The sequence below is a fragment of the Theobroma umbraticum genome, unplaced genomic scaffold, assembly GCF_002168275.2.
Source record: "Theobroma umbraticum cultivar Fairchild unplaced genomic scaffold, ASM216827v3 scaffold_95.0, whole genome shotgun sequence".
Lineage (NCBI taxonomy): Eukaryota > Viridiplantae > Streptophyta > Magnoliopsida > Malvales > Malvaceae > Theobroma > Theobroma umbraticum.
The window spans coordinates 10,162,986-10,176,000 of record NW_018397257.1 but is presented as its reverse complement, the minus strand read 5'-3'; the positions used below and the strand labels follow the sequence as shown (position 1 = coordinate 10,176,000).

Here is a 13,015-nt window from a genome sequence, read left to right as displayed (position 1 = left end):
CTCATGAAAAAAGAAAATATCTAAAGGCCAAATGGTCACGTTCATGGCACTCAAATGCAAATAAGATGATGTACGATCTTTGTGAGACCGGATATTATCATTCATTGGTCTAATTTCACACACGTACGGTGGGAAAAAACCCCTTCAAAAAAGGAAAAGATAATTAAATTATTAAATATAAAATATAATGATAAGACAGGTCAGAGACTGTTAAACTTTGAATAGAGAGAACAAGGAAATGTACGAGAGAGGATGCGAGTTAGGCTCTTACCATAATAACATAAAATTATGAAAAGAATGAAATGGGGATGAAATATTTTCTATCATTTCAAAGGTTGATTGGTGGAAGTCATTGTTGAGGAAGATACAATAGTTTGGTATAATATTTAACAAAGTTTCGAGTTCTTTTTGTAATTGTAAAATAAATTACCGGAAAGAAAATTTTTTTTGTGTTAAATATTTTATAAAAAATTTAAATATTTTTTATTATTTAGATAAATTATCAAAATCAATTTTTCGTTGTTCGTATCATCTTTTGAAAAATATTTTCTTATCACTAAAATTATAAAAATTATATAATTACCAATACTCTAACATCTTTAGAGGTCTAAAAATATTAATATGCAATAATTGTATATAACATTTAAAACTTTAGTTTTAATATTAAGAATATGATATAATAATAAAATATATAAAAATTAATAGATGAATCAAAATTAATAATCTTACATGATAAAAACATTCTACATCAATAATAAAATATATCATTAATCATTTTACAAATTCATACTACATATATAATTAAAAACATCTTGCAAACATACAAACATCTTACAAATATTATTTTAAATAATAAAATCTATTAGTAATATAATTTGTCATCTTACATAAACTTATTAGCAATATAAAACCTCATCCACTTAAACCACGCGCAATAGCAAATGGTGCCTAACAATCTTATTTCAATTTGAATCTATAAAGTTATTAAGCACAGGAGCAAAAATAAAAGCCAACAGACATGGTCGAAACATAATGAAAAAGAAAAACAGAGATGCTGGAAATTACATCACAAAATAGGGGACAAGAAAAAATATCAACCCATCAAAGACAAAAACAGAGGTATAGTGGCAACAAAAAGCAGAGCAGTAACCATGAAGACTACCACCAGGCCACAAACATATCACTTCTATCAACCCCAATTTTAGCCAAAAAATATTAATAATGTAGAAATCAGATAAAGGGTTATTGTTGATCGATTATTTATAAATAGAAGAAGGCACTAAGCACAACAAGATAAACGCACAACTCAACTTAATAATACAAAAAATTTTATGCAAAATACCTGAGAAAAAGAGTGAAGAAAGGAGAGATTTATTTCCAGAACTGAAGGAGGAAGGAGAGCAGAACATACTTGGCTATTTAGAGAAGAAAAAGGTTGCTATTCACATCGCCAATGGAAGAAATCGAGGGTGGAGGAAAGAATGGTAAAAAAGGGACTTAAGGCAGGAAGCTTTTGTTTTTTCAACTGGAAGGAAATTGTTTTACGCTGCTCGACGGCGTAAGACGATTTATGGAGTCAATAGACCTTATTTTTATTGACTCGTAAAATCTTTTATAAAGTAAAAATGTTTTTAAGTTACCAAACATCGTTGAGTGCTGAAAAAGTTTTCTAAAAAATATTTTTACCCAAAACAAATAAATTCTTATTTTTTTCATTATTTTCAATTAATATATTTTTATTTTGAGCTAAATACATCATTATGATTAATAATTAATTAATTATTATTAATCAAATTATTAATTTTCATTTTATGTGTTGATTTAGTATGTTGATGTGTCATAATAAATAATGATATAATATATTAACGCGATACTAAGATATGATCATGTGACATTTTCATCATTCATGTCAATACTATGTTAATATAAAAATTAAAAAACGGTATTTTTCACTATCAACTATTAGAGTTAGGAGTTAATTTAGTCTAAAATAAAAATATAAGAATTTCATTGAATATAATTATAAAATAATATATTATTTAAATTTTTCTTAATGCATTATTTTCTAAATGTTCCAATTGGTTATTAAAATCATCATGGCAATATTCAAGTGTAGTAATGTAATACTTTTATTTTACATGGTGTTAATATTAAATTATTTATTTTTATTTGTCAAAACGGCCAACTTCAGGCCCATGTGGTTCTTGTTTTGAGACCTGGGCTTATGAAAACTAAATATCTCTAACACAACCAGAATAGGTGGCCCAGCACTTCCTTTTCTTTGGGCTGCATCAGGATCCGACCCACCGGGTTTTCATTGAACAACAGCGGAGAAAAAGGAAGAAGATAAAGAAACAAAGCCCTAGGCCGACCGGTCCGTTCTTCTCTTCAACTTCTTTGCCATTGAAGGCTGCCGATCCGGTAGGTCCCCTTGTTTATTTTCTCCTTATTATTTCTCTGTATTTTTCGTTTGTATTTAAAGGTTCGAAGGAAAGTTCGTCTTTAGAAATTAATTTGATGATAGTTATCTGATTGAGTTAATCGTTGTTTATTTGAAAATTTCCTTTTCCGAAGGCGGATGGTAGATGGGTAGTTGTTGTTCTTGCTCCTTCTTTTGGTCGCATGCAATATTGAATGCATTTGTTAATTGATTGATTGATTGATCGATTGATTGTTTAGAGTTATTCTTTGGGGATATCAGGAGAGCAAACTAGTGATCTTTGAGCATTTTGACAATTTTCTATCAGTTATACGAGATTACGATATAGTTAAAAGTTTTGGGTTAAGACTGCGTGGTTGTTTTCAGCTGGCTGATCAGTTCTGAATTCTAGCTATACTGTTACTGAATGTAAATAGTTTAATCAAAAAAATATAATGGACAAGAATTTAGAAACAGTAATATGCATTTTTAGTATTTATTGTGAAAGGAAGTGTCAAATCTACAGCATTTAGCGCTTTATGCTTTACTGTGATCCATATGAACCCCCTGAACTGAGATTTTGGTTTGAGTTAATGTTGCATGTGTGTGTATTTCAGCAGTGAAAGTATTCATGCGGTTGTTGGGTATATCGACAAAGTTTTAAAGAGATTGAAAAGAGGGTAGTGGGGGAATTAGAAAGCAGAAGGTTAGCAGTTGGTAGTATATTGGTAGATCTAGACATACTCTTTTGTGCATTAGAAGATTGCATTTGTTTAAGTTTTATAGTCAAGTGAGAATTCTGTTACATTTTCAGAAGAGGAATTTATTCTTCGTTGTCCAAAGCCAACTGCCATTTAAGTTGTGTGATTGAGAACATCAGTTTGAAAGGATCTTGTTGTGCTTAGCAAGGTTGACTTGGTGAATCTCTCATATTTTATCTGTATATGGCCTATCACTGGACCATGCCAAGTATTCTGGTAACTCGAGGAATTTAATTGCTAAAGTCATTAGTATCTGAAGTAGTGCATGTGAATTATTGCTCTCATGCTTATCCCACTGTTAAGGAATTGTATGTTTCAGCAGTCTTATGTCTGCTTTTGCAACTTTACTGTCAACCAGTTTCATGTGAACTAGAGTTGAACTAAAAGGAAGTGGATGTAACATTGTATTTCTTTTGTTCTGTTCATATAGATTAAATCATACAGAATGGGCAAGAAAGCTGGTGGACTATATATAAACCCAAAGAAATTTGGCTCCCTCTCAAAACCTTGCATGAAAGAAATGATATCATTTCTCAATTGCTTGTCTCTTAACAAGAATAATGACGATAAATGTGTTCGGCAGAAGGACCTTTTGAGTGCCTGTATGGATGCGCAGGTATGTAATTCTGGTTTTGGGCTTTTAGTTATATCAATAATGGCCCCAATCCCGAACTCCTCAATTACTTTACATCATCATTCCCATCTTGACCTCCAACTCTGGAGTACTTATCCTCCTTCTTCATGTGTTTTGAAGAACGAGGATAAAAAAGTCCTTTACTGTAACATGTTATGTTGAAAACTTTTCTCTATGCTATTTATTCATCATGACTTACATAAACATATTGTTTACTTTCTTGCAGAGTAACAAGAACAGAAAGCCCTGGGGCAGCATCAATTACCACTTGCAGAGGCTTAACAGGGGAAGGAAGTAGTGTGAGTTTTTTTTTTTTTGTAAGAAGAATGTTAAATTTATGTATCATTCTTCAAGTTCATCACTTCTGGTGGTTTAGCAGAGGAAGAAGTGTATTGGTTGTTAGCTAGATAGAGAACAATGATGTATCATTACCTGATTGGATTGTTTTGAGGTTGCTGATGAAAATTTTGGAAAATTGATTTTAAATAAAATTTTTATGTAGCTTAAATCAATTCTCTAGGATTGTGAGGAGTACCAATAAATAATCTATATCAGAAAGAGTTCTCTACATGATGGATACAAGTAGAAAATCATGTCATGGAGCTCACTTTGATTTGTGGCTCAAAGCCTTGGCATGTTGCTTTGCATATGTGAAATGATTGCATCCAGCTCCATCAAGTTCCTTTCTGTTATCATTTTGCTAAACTACCGTGTCTGTATAGACCAAATGACAGGAGAGCAGGGTCAGAAACAGCTCTTTTGCGAAGTACTAATTCATGTTACTCTGTTTTCTTATTGTCAGCCTTTGAACTTTTTCAATACTTGAATTGCATTCAGTTTGTGACTAATAAAATTAGCTACTTCCCCTCTGTATATTCTTATGAAGAACATCGAACTTTCAGTAGTCAGTGTCTCCGTTTACTTTATGTCCTTGCACTTGAATAGCAGCGCGGTGCTGTGACTTGGAAAGCAAGTTGGCTAAAACTATCTCAACCTTAGAAGCAAGGAAATCCTCATATAAGCACAGGGAAACAGAGCAAAAACCTTTACATTAGCAACGTAAGTTAGCAAATAGTTCCATCTCAAGAGAACATCTATTAAAATGTGTAATCTAAGTTCTAAATCCACCTAGTTCAGAAAAAGAAAATGCTGAAAACAAAATCGAAATATGGCCCAAGTTATTATTATCCTGATGATCCGAATCAAGATTTCTTAGAATCCAGCTATATATGGCCTGTTTATATTTCATTCTTAATCAACCTCCTCAATCTTGGGGCCAGCTCCACTTCCCCCAGCTGGAGGTGCATCATCGCCGGTTCCACCACCCGCTTCAGCAGCAGCACCTTGGTACATTTTGGCAATGATGGGGTTGCAAATGCTTTCCAGCTCCTTCATCTTATCCTCAAACTCATCAGCTTCAGCCATCTGATTGCTGTCTAGCCAATTGATGGCTTGCTCAACTGCATCCTCGATATTTTTCTTATCAGCTGGATTGAGCTTAGCACCTATCTTCTCATCCCTGACTGTGTTCCTCATGTTATATGAAAAATTCTCCAATTCATTTTTCGCCTCAACTTTCTTCTTGTGCTCCTCATCCTCCGATTTATACTTCTCTGCTTCTTGGACCATCTTCTCAATCTCTTCCTTGGAGAGCCTGCCCTTGTCACTGGTGATTGTAATCTTGTTCTTTTGGCCTGTGGTTTTGTCCTCAGCAGAGACATTCAAAATGCCATTGGCATCAATGTCAAAGCAAACAGTGATTTGAGGCACACCCCTAGGAGCTGGTGGAATGCCGGAAAGCTCAAATTTACCAAGCAAGTTATTGTCCCTTGTTCTTGTTCTCTCACCCTCGTAGACCTGAATCAACACGCCAGGTTGGTTATCCGAGTAAGTGGAGAAAACTTGTTCCTTCTTTGTAGGAATCGTGGTGTTCCTTGGAATAAGAACAGTCATGACTCCACCGGCAGTTTCCAGCCCAAGGGAGAGAGGGGTGACATCCAAAAGAAGCAAATCTTGAACCTTCTCATTGCCCTCACCACTCAAAATGGCAGCTTGTACAGCTGCACCGTAGGCAACGGCCTCATCAGGGTTAATGCTCTTGCAGATCTCCTTTCCATTAAAGAAATCCTGCAATAGCTGTTGTACCTTGGGAATCCTAGTAGATCCACCAACAAGAACAACATCATGTACAGTGCTCTTATCCATCTTAGCATCCCTTCAGCATTTCTCCACCGGCTCCATACACTTCCTGAAAAGATCCATGTTGAGCTCCTCAAATCTAGCCCGAGTAATCGTAGAGTAGAAATCAATACCTTCATACAGAGAATCAATCTCAATAGTGGTTTGAGCCGTGGAAGATAGAGTTCTCTTTGCTCTTTCGTAAGAAGTTCTCAATCTCCTCAACGCCCTTGGGTTTCCTGTAATGTCCTTCTTGTTCTTCCTCTTGAACTCCTGCACAAAATGGTTCACCATCCTGTTATCAAAATCTTCCCCTCCAAGGTGTGTATCTCCAGCCGTGGCTTTCACTTCGGAAATACCCTCTTCGATGGTAAGGAGAGAGACATCGAAAGTACCACCCCCGAGGTCAAAGATTAGCACATTTTTCTCACCAACGCTGCTGGCTTTCTTGTCAAGTCCGTAAGCAATAGCAGCAGCGGTCGGTTCATTGATGATCCGCATGACATTGAGCCCTGCTATAATGCCAGCATCCTTCGTGGCTTGACGCTGTGAGTCATTGAAGTATGCAGGGACGGTGACAACGCCATTCTTCACTGTTGAACCCAGATACGCCTCCGCTGTCTCTTTCATCTTCATGAGGACCATCGAGGACACTTCTTCCGCAGCAAATTGCTTCTCTTCACCTTTGTAAGTGACTGTAATCATCGGCTTGTCACCGGGGCCGGGGGAAACCTTGAACGGCCACAACTTGAGGTCGCTTTGGACGGAAGCGTCGTTAAACCTCCTCCCAATCAACCGCTTTGCATCTGGGGTTACAAGATTAGAAACAATTAATGCTATACCTTAATAATTACTTCATACTATCAAACAACAAACTTGACAACATATTTACTCCCAATCAAATATTCGATCTAGAGATTAATTTGTACAATTCCTTCATATTAAAAATAATATTTTGTTAAAATAAAATTTAAAAAAATCATATCACCGAGACAATCTTAATATTATAAGATGATAATATTAACTTCAGAAGAACATTAAATCACATGTATACATAAACACGTAAACATAACAATCCATGCATGCATAGTAATGTACGTGACATTGCGCATTAATTAATACAGAATACATTCAAATCATTTTATGTTATCTTACAACAACATTAAACTGGAAACATGGGATTAAAAGAAAAAAGAGAACACCTCACCAAAGACAGTGTTGGTAGGATTCATGGCGACCTGGTTCTTAGCAGCATCGCCAATCAAACGCTCACTGTCCGTGAAAGCCACGTAAGACGGTGTCGTTCTGTTTCCCTGATCATTAGCAATAATCTCCACACGATCATGTTGCCAAACGCCTACGCACGAGTAGGTAGTCCCCAGATCGATCCCGATTGCCCATCCCTCACCTTTGCTAGCCATCGTAAAACTCTTACTGCGGAGACTCAAAGCAAAAAAGGAAAACGAAGAAATATGATAGTCTGTTAATGTAGTTTGGAGTTTTCGAGAATGTTCTCTTTATGTCGAGTAACTGTTTTGAGATGGCTACCGTGTTTGATGGAGATGGGTTTTCCCTATTCAAACTGGTTCGAAGTTTCGTTTCTGTTATGCATGCATGGCCTCTGGAAGTTAAGGTTTGTTTGGGGCACTTTCGTGTTTGTATTCTTAAGCTTGACAGGGATGAATTTTTTCCATTGGAGGAAGCTTGTGTTTGTTTATAGTCTAATTGGGCTTGGCCCTCTTAAGCATAGTTTCTAACATTCCCTTAAACTTTACTACTTGAAAATCATTAACTATAGTAGTCTAAAGGTGGCTTAAACAGCAAATTAATTCTTGAACAATGATCAATTTTCAATTAAGTCTCTCATATTTTATTATATCTAAATGAAATTTTAAACTTTGATTTATACAAAAAAAAACACTCTTAAAATGAAAAATTTGTTGTGATTAAAATTAATATCAATTGATATTTTATACCCATGTGGCATAAACTTGGCTCGTTAACATGATCATGTGCCAACTTATACATTTGATCATTTGATGATGTCGATTGCTACATGATCATATTAACAAGTCAAGTTATATGTCAAATGAATATACAATATCAATTAACGTTAGATTTGAAAATGATTAATTTTCTATGAAGGTTTAAAGCTTTTTTGGATACAAATCAAAATATAAAATTTTGTTTGGGTGCAATAAAAGATGAGATATTTAGTTGGAAAAACAAAAAACATAGTTTAAGGAATTTTTTACTATTTAAGTCTCTAAAACGTTTAAATATATTATTTACTTTAGTTCTATCAAAATTTTCTAATAAAATGTAAAACCATCTTAATTAGAAGCTTAATTTGCATGATTAGTTTGGGTTTTGTATGCAACTCTATACCCCAAATTGCAATGAGTACTAGTATTATTTAAAAGAAATTATTGGAAATATTGATGAAAAAAAAAGGTTTGGGTAATTTTATAGTTGACTATTTAATTTTTCAAAAAATTATTTCATGTTTAAATCAAGGAAAAATAAGAAAAGTGCTTCTTTTTCCAAATTGTTGACAAATTTCAATAAAAGGTTTGGTTTCTAAAAATTTGGCAGTTGTATATCTAGAGATTAAATAAGAAAAAAAATTCATTTTAAAAAGAAAAAAGAAGAAGAGATCAAAAAGTAAAGAGGGAAAACAAAGTACTAGCCTCATCTAGTTCAGTATTGTAATTGATAACATTAATGTTAAAAGCACAAAGCAAAAAGCTGAGACTTCTTTATTTTTTCCTGTTGGGTGTGGGGAAAAGCTTCCCTCCTCTATTTCCCCCTTTTTCTTTTCGGAACGGAATGGAGTTTGAATTCCATACTCAATTTCAGCCGATAAAACGCATGATTCAACAAGTTTTGGGCTTTACGGGCTAGTTTTGGGCTAAATTTACGAAAAAATGGCTGCTTTCATTGCAATGAACCACTCATCATAGCTTGAAAAGACAGGACACTAGAAGCTGAATGAGGGAGATCATTAAGATTTTGGACTCGAATTCAGACTGGAGGATGTGGCAAGGAATGATGGAATAACTTTTTGTCATGTAATCCAATGAATAATTGAAAGAATGAGAACGTTTTTGGCTTAAGTTAGCCGTGAATTCTCCAGGAATACACTTATGCTAGTATAGTTGACGTTGGAAATGTCTTTTCTGCAAGTATCACCCGGCACCAGCTGTATTAAAGCTTGGGGACCTTACACTACGGACAATTATTATTGCCTAACGGGCTTGAACTGCAACCAGATGATGCCAACACTGGGCAGTAGCCTTGCCTTTTTAACAGGGAACTAAAGAAAACAAAGGATCTAAAGCTGGTCAATATTACCGATTCTTTTCTTTTGACCAGGCTTTACCTATCATAATATGCCAAAACCCCTGAAAGAACAGAATCTCACTGCCTAGATCTCTCTCTCAAGGATGTTTATGAATGCTGATATCAGATTGACAGATTTAGACAGATCATGGGAGATGTAGCTTAGCTTCTCTTCCGGTGGTTTTCGTTTTGGTCCTCTAAAATTTCTGCTAGCTATAAGGCAAATGTCTTCCCCTTGGGTATGCTGAACGCTGATCTCTTGTTTGGGAAGCAATGTAAAAGTGATAGTGTAGCATCTTATTGGTGTCAGGTTTGCATGTGCAATTATGAGGTAAAGTTTTGGTTACGGGAGCTGTTTCTGAAAGGGGCCGATATCCAAAATGTAACGCGCAGCCACATGTTATTCAGTCTTTGACAGCAGACAAGGTACTCTGTCGTCTTCTCAGAGTGGGAAACCATACGTCTGCTCATCTGGTTGACCTCCTCGTGTTGTACCATTTTCCATCAAGTGTAAGATCCATACAATACAAATTAGCCTGGGATCCTTTCTTGCATCACCTGGGGGACATATAAACCAAACCCTGGCCCCGTTAAACTATACTCTTCTCTTCTCTGCAAAACTATAGTTAGTTTGCATATGACATCCATAAACATTTGGTTTAATTGTAAAAGCATACGTAAGGTTCAAATTCCGACGGGTTGATTAATCTATCATATAAAGCTATCTATTTATAATAAGATAATAAATGTATATATATTTAAACTTTACATGTGTATACGCGGAATTGCACTTTTTCTTTAGGCAAATGTTGTGCAATTAGGGTAGGGAGGGGACAGTCGAATGTGTTAAGGCTGCAAATTTGCTTCCTTTCCAACTAAAAATCTCGAGACAGGAGGGGTAGCTTTTGGGCATGAAAATGAGCGAAAGGCCGTACCCTGTCCAAAAATTGATAGGGAATTAGATTCCAGAGCCACCAACTCGCATTCTCATGAACCTTTTAATGTTACAATAAGTGAAAACTCATACACGTTTTTGAGATAAAAATCTGCTTGCTATTTGCAGGAGGCAAGATGCATCATGCATGCAAAGCAAAAGACCTTAAAAGAGATTGAATAATGCCAACAAAAAATAAGATTCAAACTACATGCACGTGGAAGACATATATATATATATATATATATATATATATATATATAAACCACAAACCCCACTCAAGAAGTAGAGAAATGAGAATATGAGATGTTTGCCTCATCACTACCCTTTTTGTTCACTTTCATATCACAGATTATTTAATTTACACTTAAATCTTGATATAATGTGATAATTATTTAAGAAAAAGTAAACTAAACTTTGTAAGAATGAACGTGAGAGGAGTCATATTAAAACAAATTAATTATCATTACCCAGCAAACTTCTTTGAGTATTCGCTGTTTCGTTTTTACTTTTTCGATTTGACTGATTCAGTTACAGATTTGTTTATATATCAATTTAATACAATTTATATTTAATTGAAAAAGAGAATATAATTTATCTATCTTTATACAATATTAATATTACCACAATAAATATATTTTATCAGAAAATAGACAGAAAGGGAGTGCAACATTCATTTATTAATGTACTAAAAATTGTATATATATATATATATACCCATTTTATTCTCAATAATTTTACTGGAAATAGGAAGGGCTAGAAAAGAAGTTTTTCTTCTAATTTCTTCTCATGTACTATAAATCTTAATGATAAAACGATGCACAAAATTACAAAAAGAACACTATGCGAGACACGTGTCGGGTTAATAGATAGAGGAGGGGCATTGATTGAGAGATGGTGGCGGTGTTGTTGGTATTATGCTTTTTGGCACCGTCCAAATCAAACGTATATATTCCGTAGATTTTGGTTATGAGAAAGTGTATTACGCAATGGGACCTACCCGCAGCCGACGTGGCTATGGAATCCCGACCATTAGCATCTCACTAGAGCAAAAGGAGATAAAAGATTGATGTTGATTTTCCCCTTTGTCGCCACATGATAAAATAATAATAAAAGAGTTTCTAAGCCATAGGCTTGCTGCCCATTTTCCTTTCACTTGGAATGTACATTGTTCAAGAATGATTTAGCCTTCAAAAAAATAATCGAAAAGAAAAAAAAAGGAGAATAAATAATCAATAAAGGGAAAAAAATGATAAGAGTTGATTTCTCTTCGTTAAGGAGGAAGTGGGGTCTTGGCTTGCCGTATCAGAATTTTGGGGAAATAGAAAGAAAGCTAACACAAATAATGATGGATCAAGGCCATAATGGGTCTCTTTTTTTGGTGTTGGAAAGTAGAGTTACGTACTGTGCTGAGACTATTTCTGTCTTTCTCATTCCCCTACTCCCAAAGGAAGAGTTTTCTTTGCTACATCTTTCCTTTTCCAGTAGTAAGGCTTAAACCTAATTAAAGAATTTTTTTTTTACCTAATCACTTTTCTCATGAAATGATGTTAGATGCTTTACCCAACTTTCCAACATTGCTATATATCATATTAATTAAAACTCAAACTCAAGTTTCCAATCTCTTTCTTAGAGAAAAATACTTTTTTTTTAAAGAAAAAAGTATACTTTCATTGATTACTCATAATTTAGCTATAGATTCGATGTGACATTATGAAAAAAAAAACTATATTGTTAGAGCATATATGGAGTTATTAATCTTTAGCTAAATTAAATTATGTTAACAATTCATGTGCATTATATATAATTATGCCTTACTTTGAGATCTTAATTATTTCAATCTTTGTTTTAATAACTTCTTTTTTTTTGGGAACATATGCATGTGAGTAGGATAATCTCACATCGTGTAACTAATTCTGGTACATAAGCATTGAGAGTATCGTTATTAAGTAAATCACGTTATATTGTACTGTTTTCAATAATCTAGTGCAAATATTTGATTGGCTGAGGGAAAAAAAATTGCTAAATCAAGCATCCAAAACACTACTATTAAAGTTATATGATATACTTTAGTAAGGTTTGATTGGCACATTCTCATTTATTTATTAATCATTTCTATTTGTATTTACTATAAAATATCACTTTGAAGGAATGTTCATAAAAACGTGTTCTAATGTTTAAGGTATTAATTTGTACTAAAACATAATCCAACTGACAATCATATCTTTCATGATTGTCTTTCTTCGCAAAATTGGGAACTTATTATTCTGAGTTTTTCTTGCCAATTAAACTATATATTAAGAAGCAGCCGAGCATTTTTTTTGTTTTAAAAACTATATATTAAGAAAATTTTGAATAGACATATATCTCCAAGTAGATTTTCCTAATATTTACAAAAATAATTAAATTTTTTATCCAAACTTGAATTTAATAATACCATACCTTGATCTATTTATATATACAGAGAGATACAAAGAAAACAAAAAATTTCGAATCTTAAATTTCAATAGATCTAGGAAATAAATCACAGTTCATTGAATGTAGAACAGTTAATGTTTTCTTTTTATGCACAGAAACCAGATTCCTTATCGAAGAAGATATGCATGGCTAATGGCTTCATGTTTCTCCTTCCATATCTTTGTCGTGCCCTCTATCCAACCAAAGTAATTTCCATAATTTCTCTCCACGTATTCTCTATGCTGTCTCAATCCAATAAAAGGGGGACTCAACGGGGAAAAGGATATAGG

The 13,015-nt window shown here is 34.0% G+C and overlaps 2 protein-coding genes and 1 pseudogene across 2 annotated transcripts; 1 reads left to right on the top strand and 2 right to left on the bottom strand.

Moving 5' to 3' along the window:
* The first annotated feature begins 2,298 nt into the window (after positions 1–2,298).
* Positions 2,299–4,326, top strand: LOC110412585 (uncharacterized). Its single transcript, XM_021423153.2, has 3 exons — positions 2,299–2,421; positions 3,611–3,796; positions 4,041–4,326. The coding sequence occupies exons 2-3, from the start codon at positions 3,626–3,628 to the stop codon at positions 4,110–4,112; spliced, it is 243 nt and encodes an 80-aa protein (XP_021278828.1). The 5' UTR covers positions 2,299–2,421; positions 3,611–3,625; the 3' UTR covers positions 4,113–4,326.
* A 739-nt stretch (positions 4,327–5,065) lies between these two features.
* On the bottom strand, positions 5,066–7,413 carry LOC149527471 (heat shock 70 kDa protein 4-like). Its single transcript, XM_089782893.1, has 3 exons — positions 7,200–7,413; positions 5,834–6,798; positions 5,066–5,443 (listed from the first exon to the last, which is right to left on the bottom strand). Exons 2-3 carry the CDS (start codon positions 6,017–6,019, stop codon positions 5,066–5,068), a joined length of 564 nt encoding a protein of 187 aa, XP_089639019.1. The 5' UTR covers positions 6,020–6,798; positions 7,200–7,413.
* Positions 6,032–7,413, bottom strand: LOC110411925 (heat shock cognate 70 kDa protein pseudogene; annotated as a pseudogene).
* Positions 7,414–13,015: the final 5,602 nt, after the last annotated feature.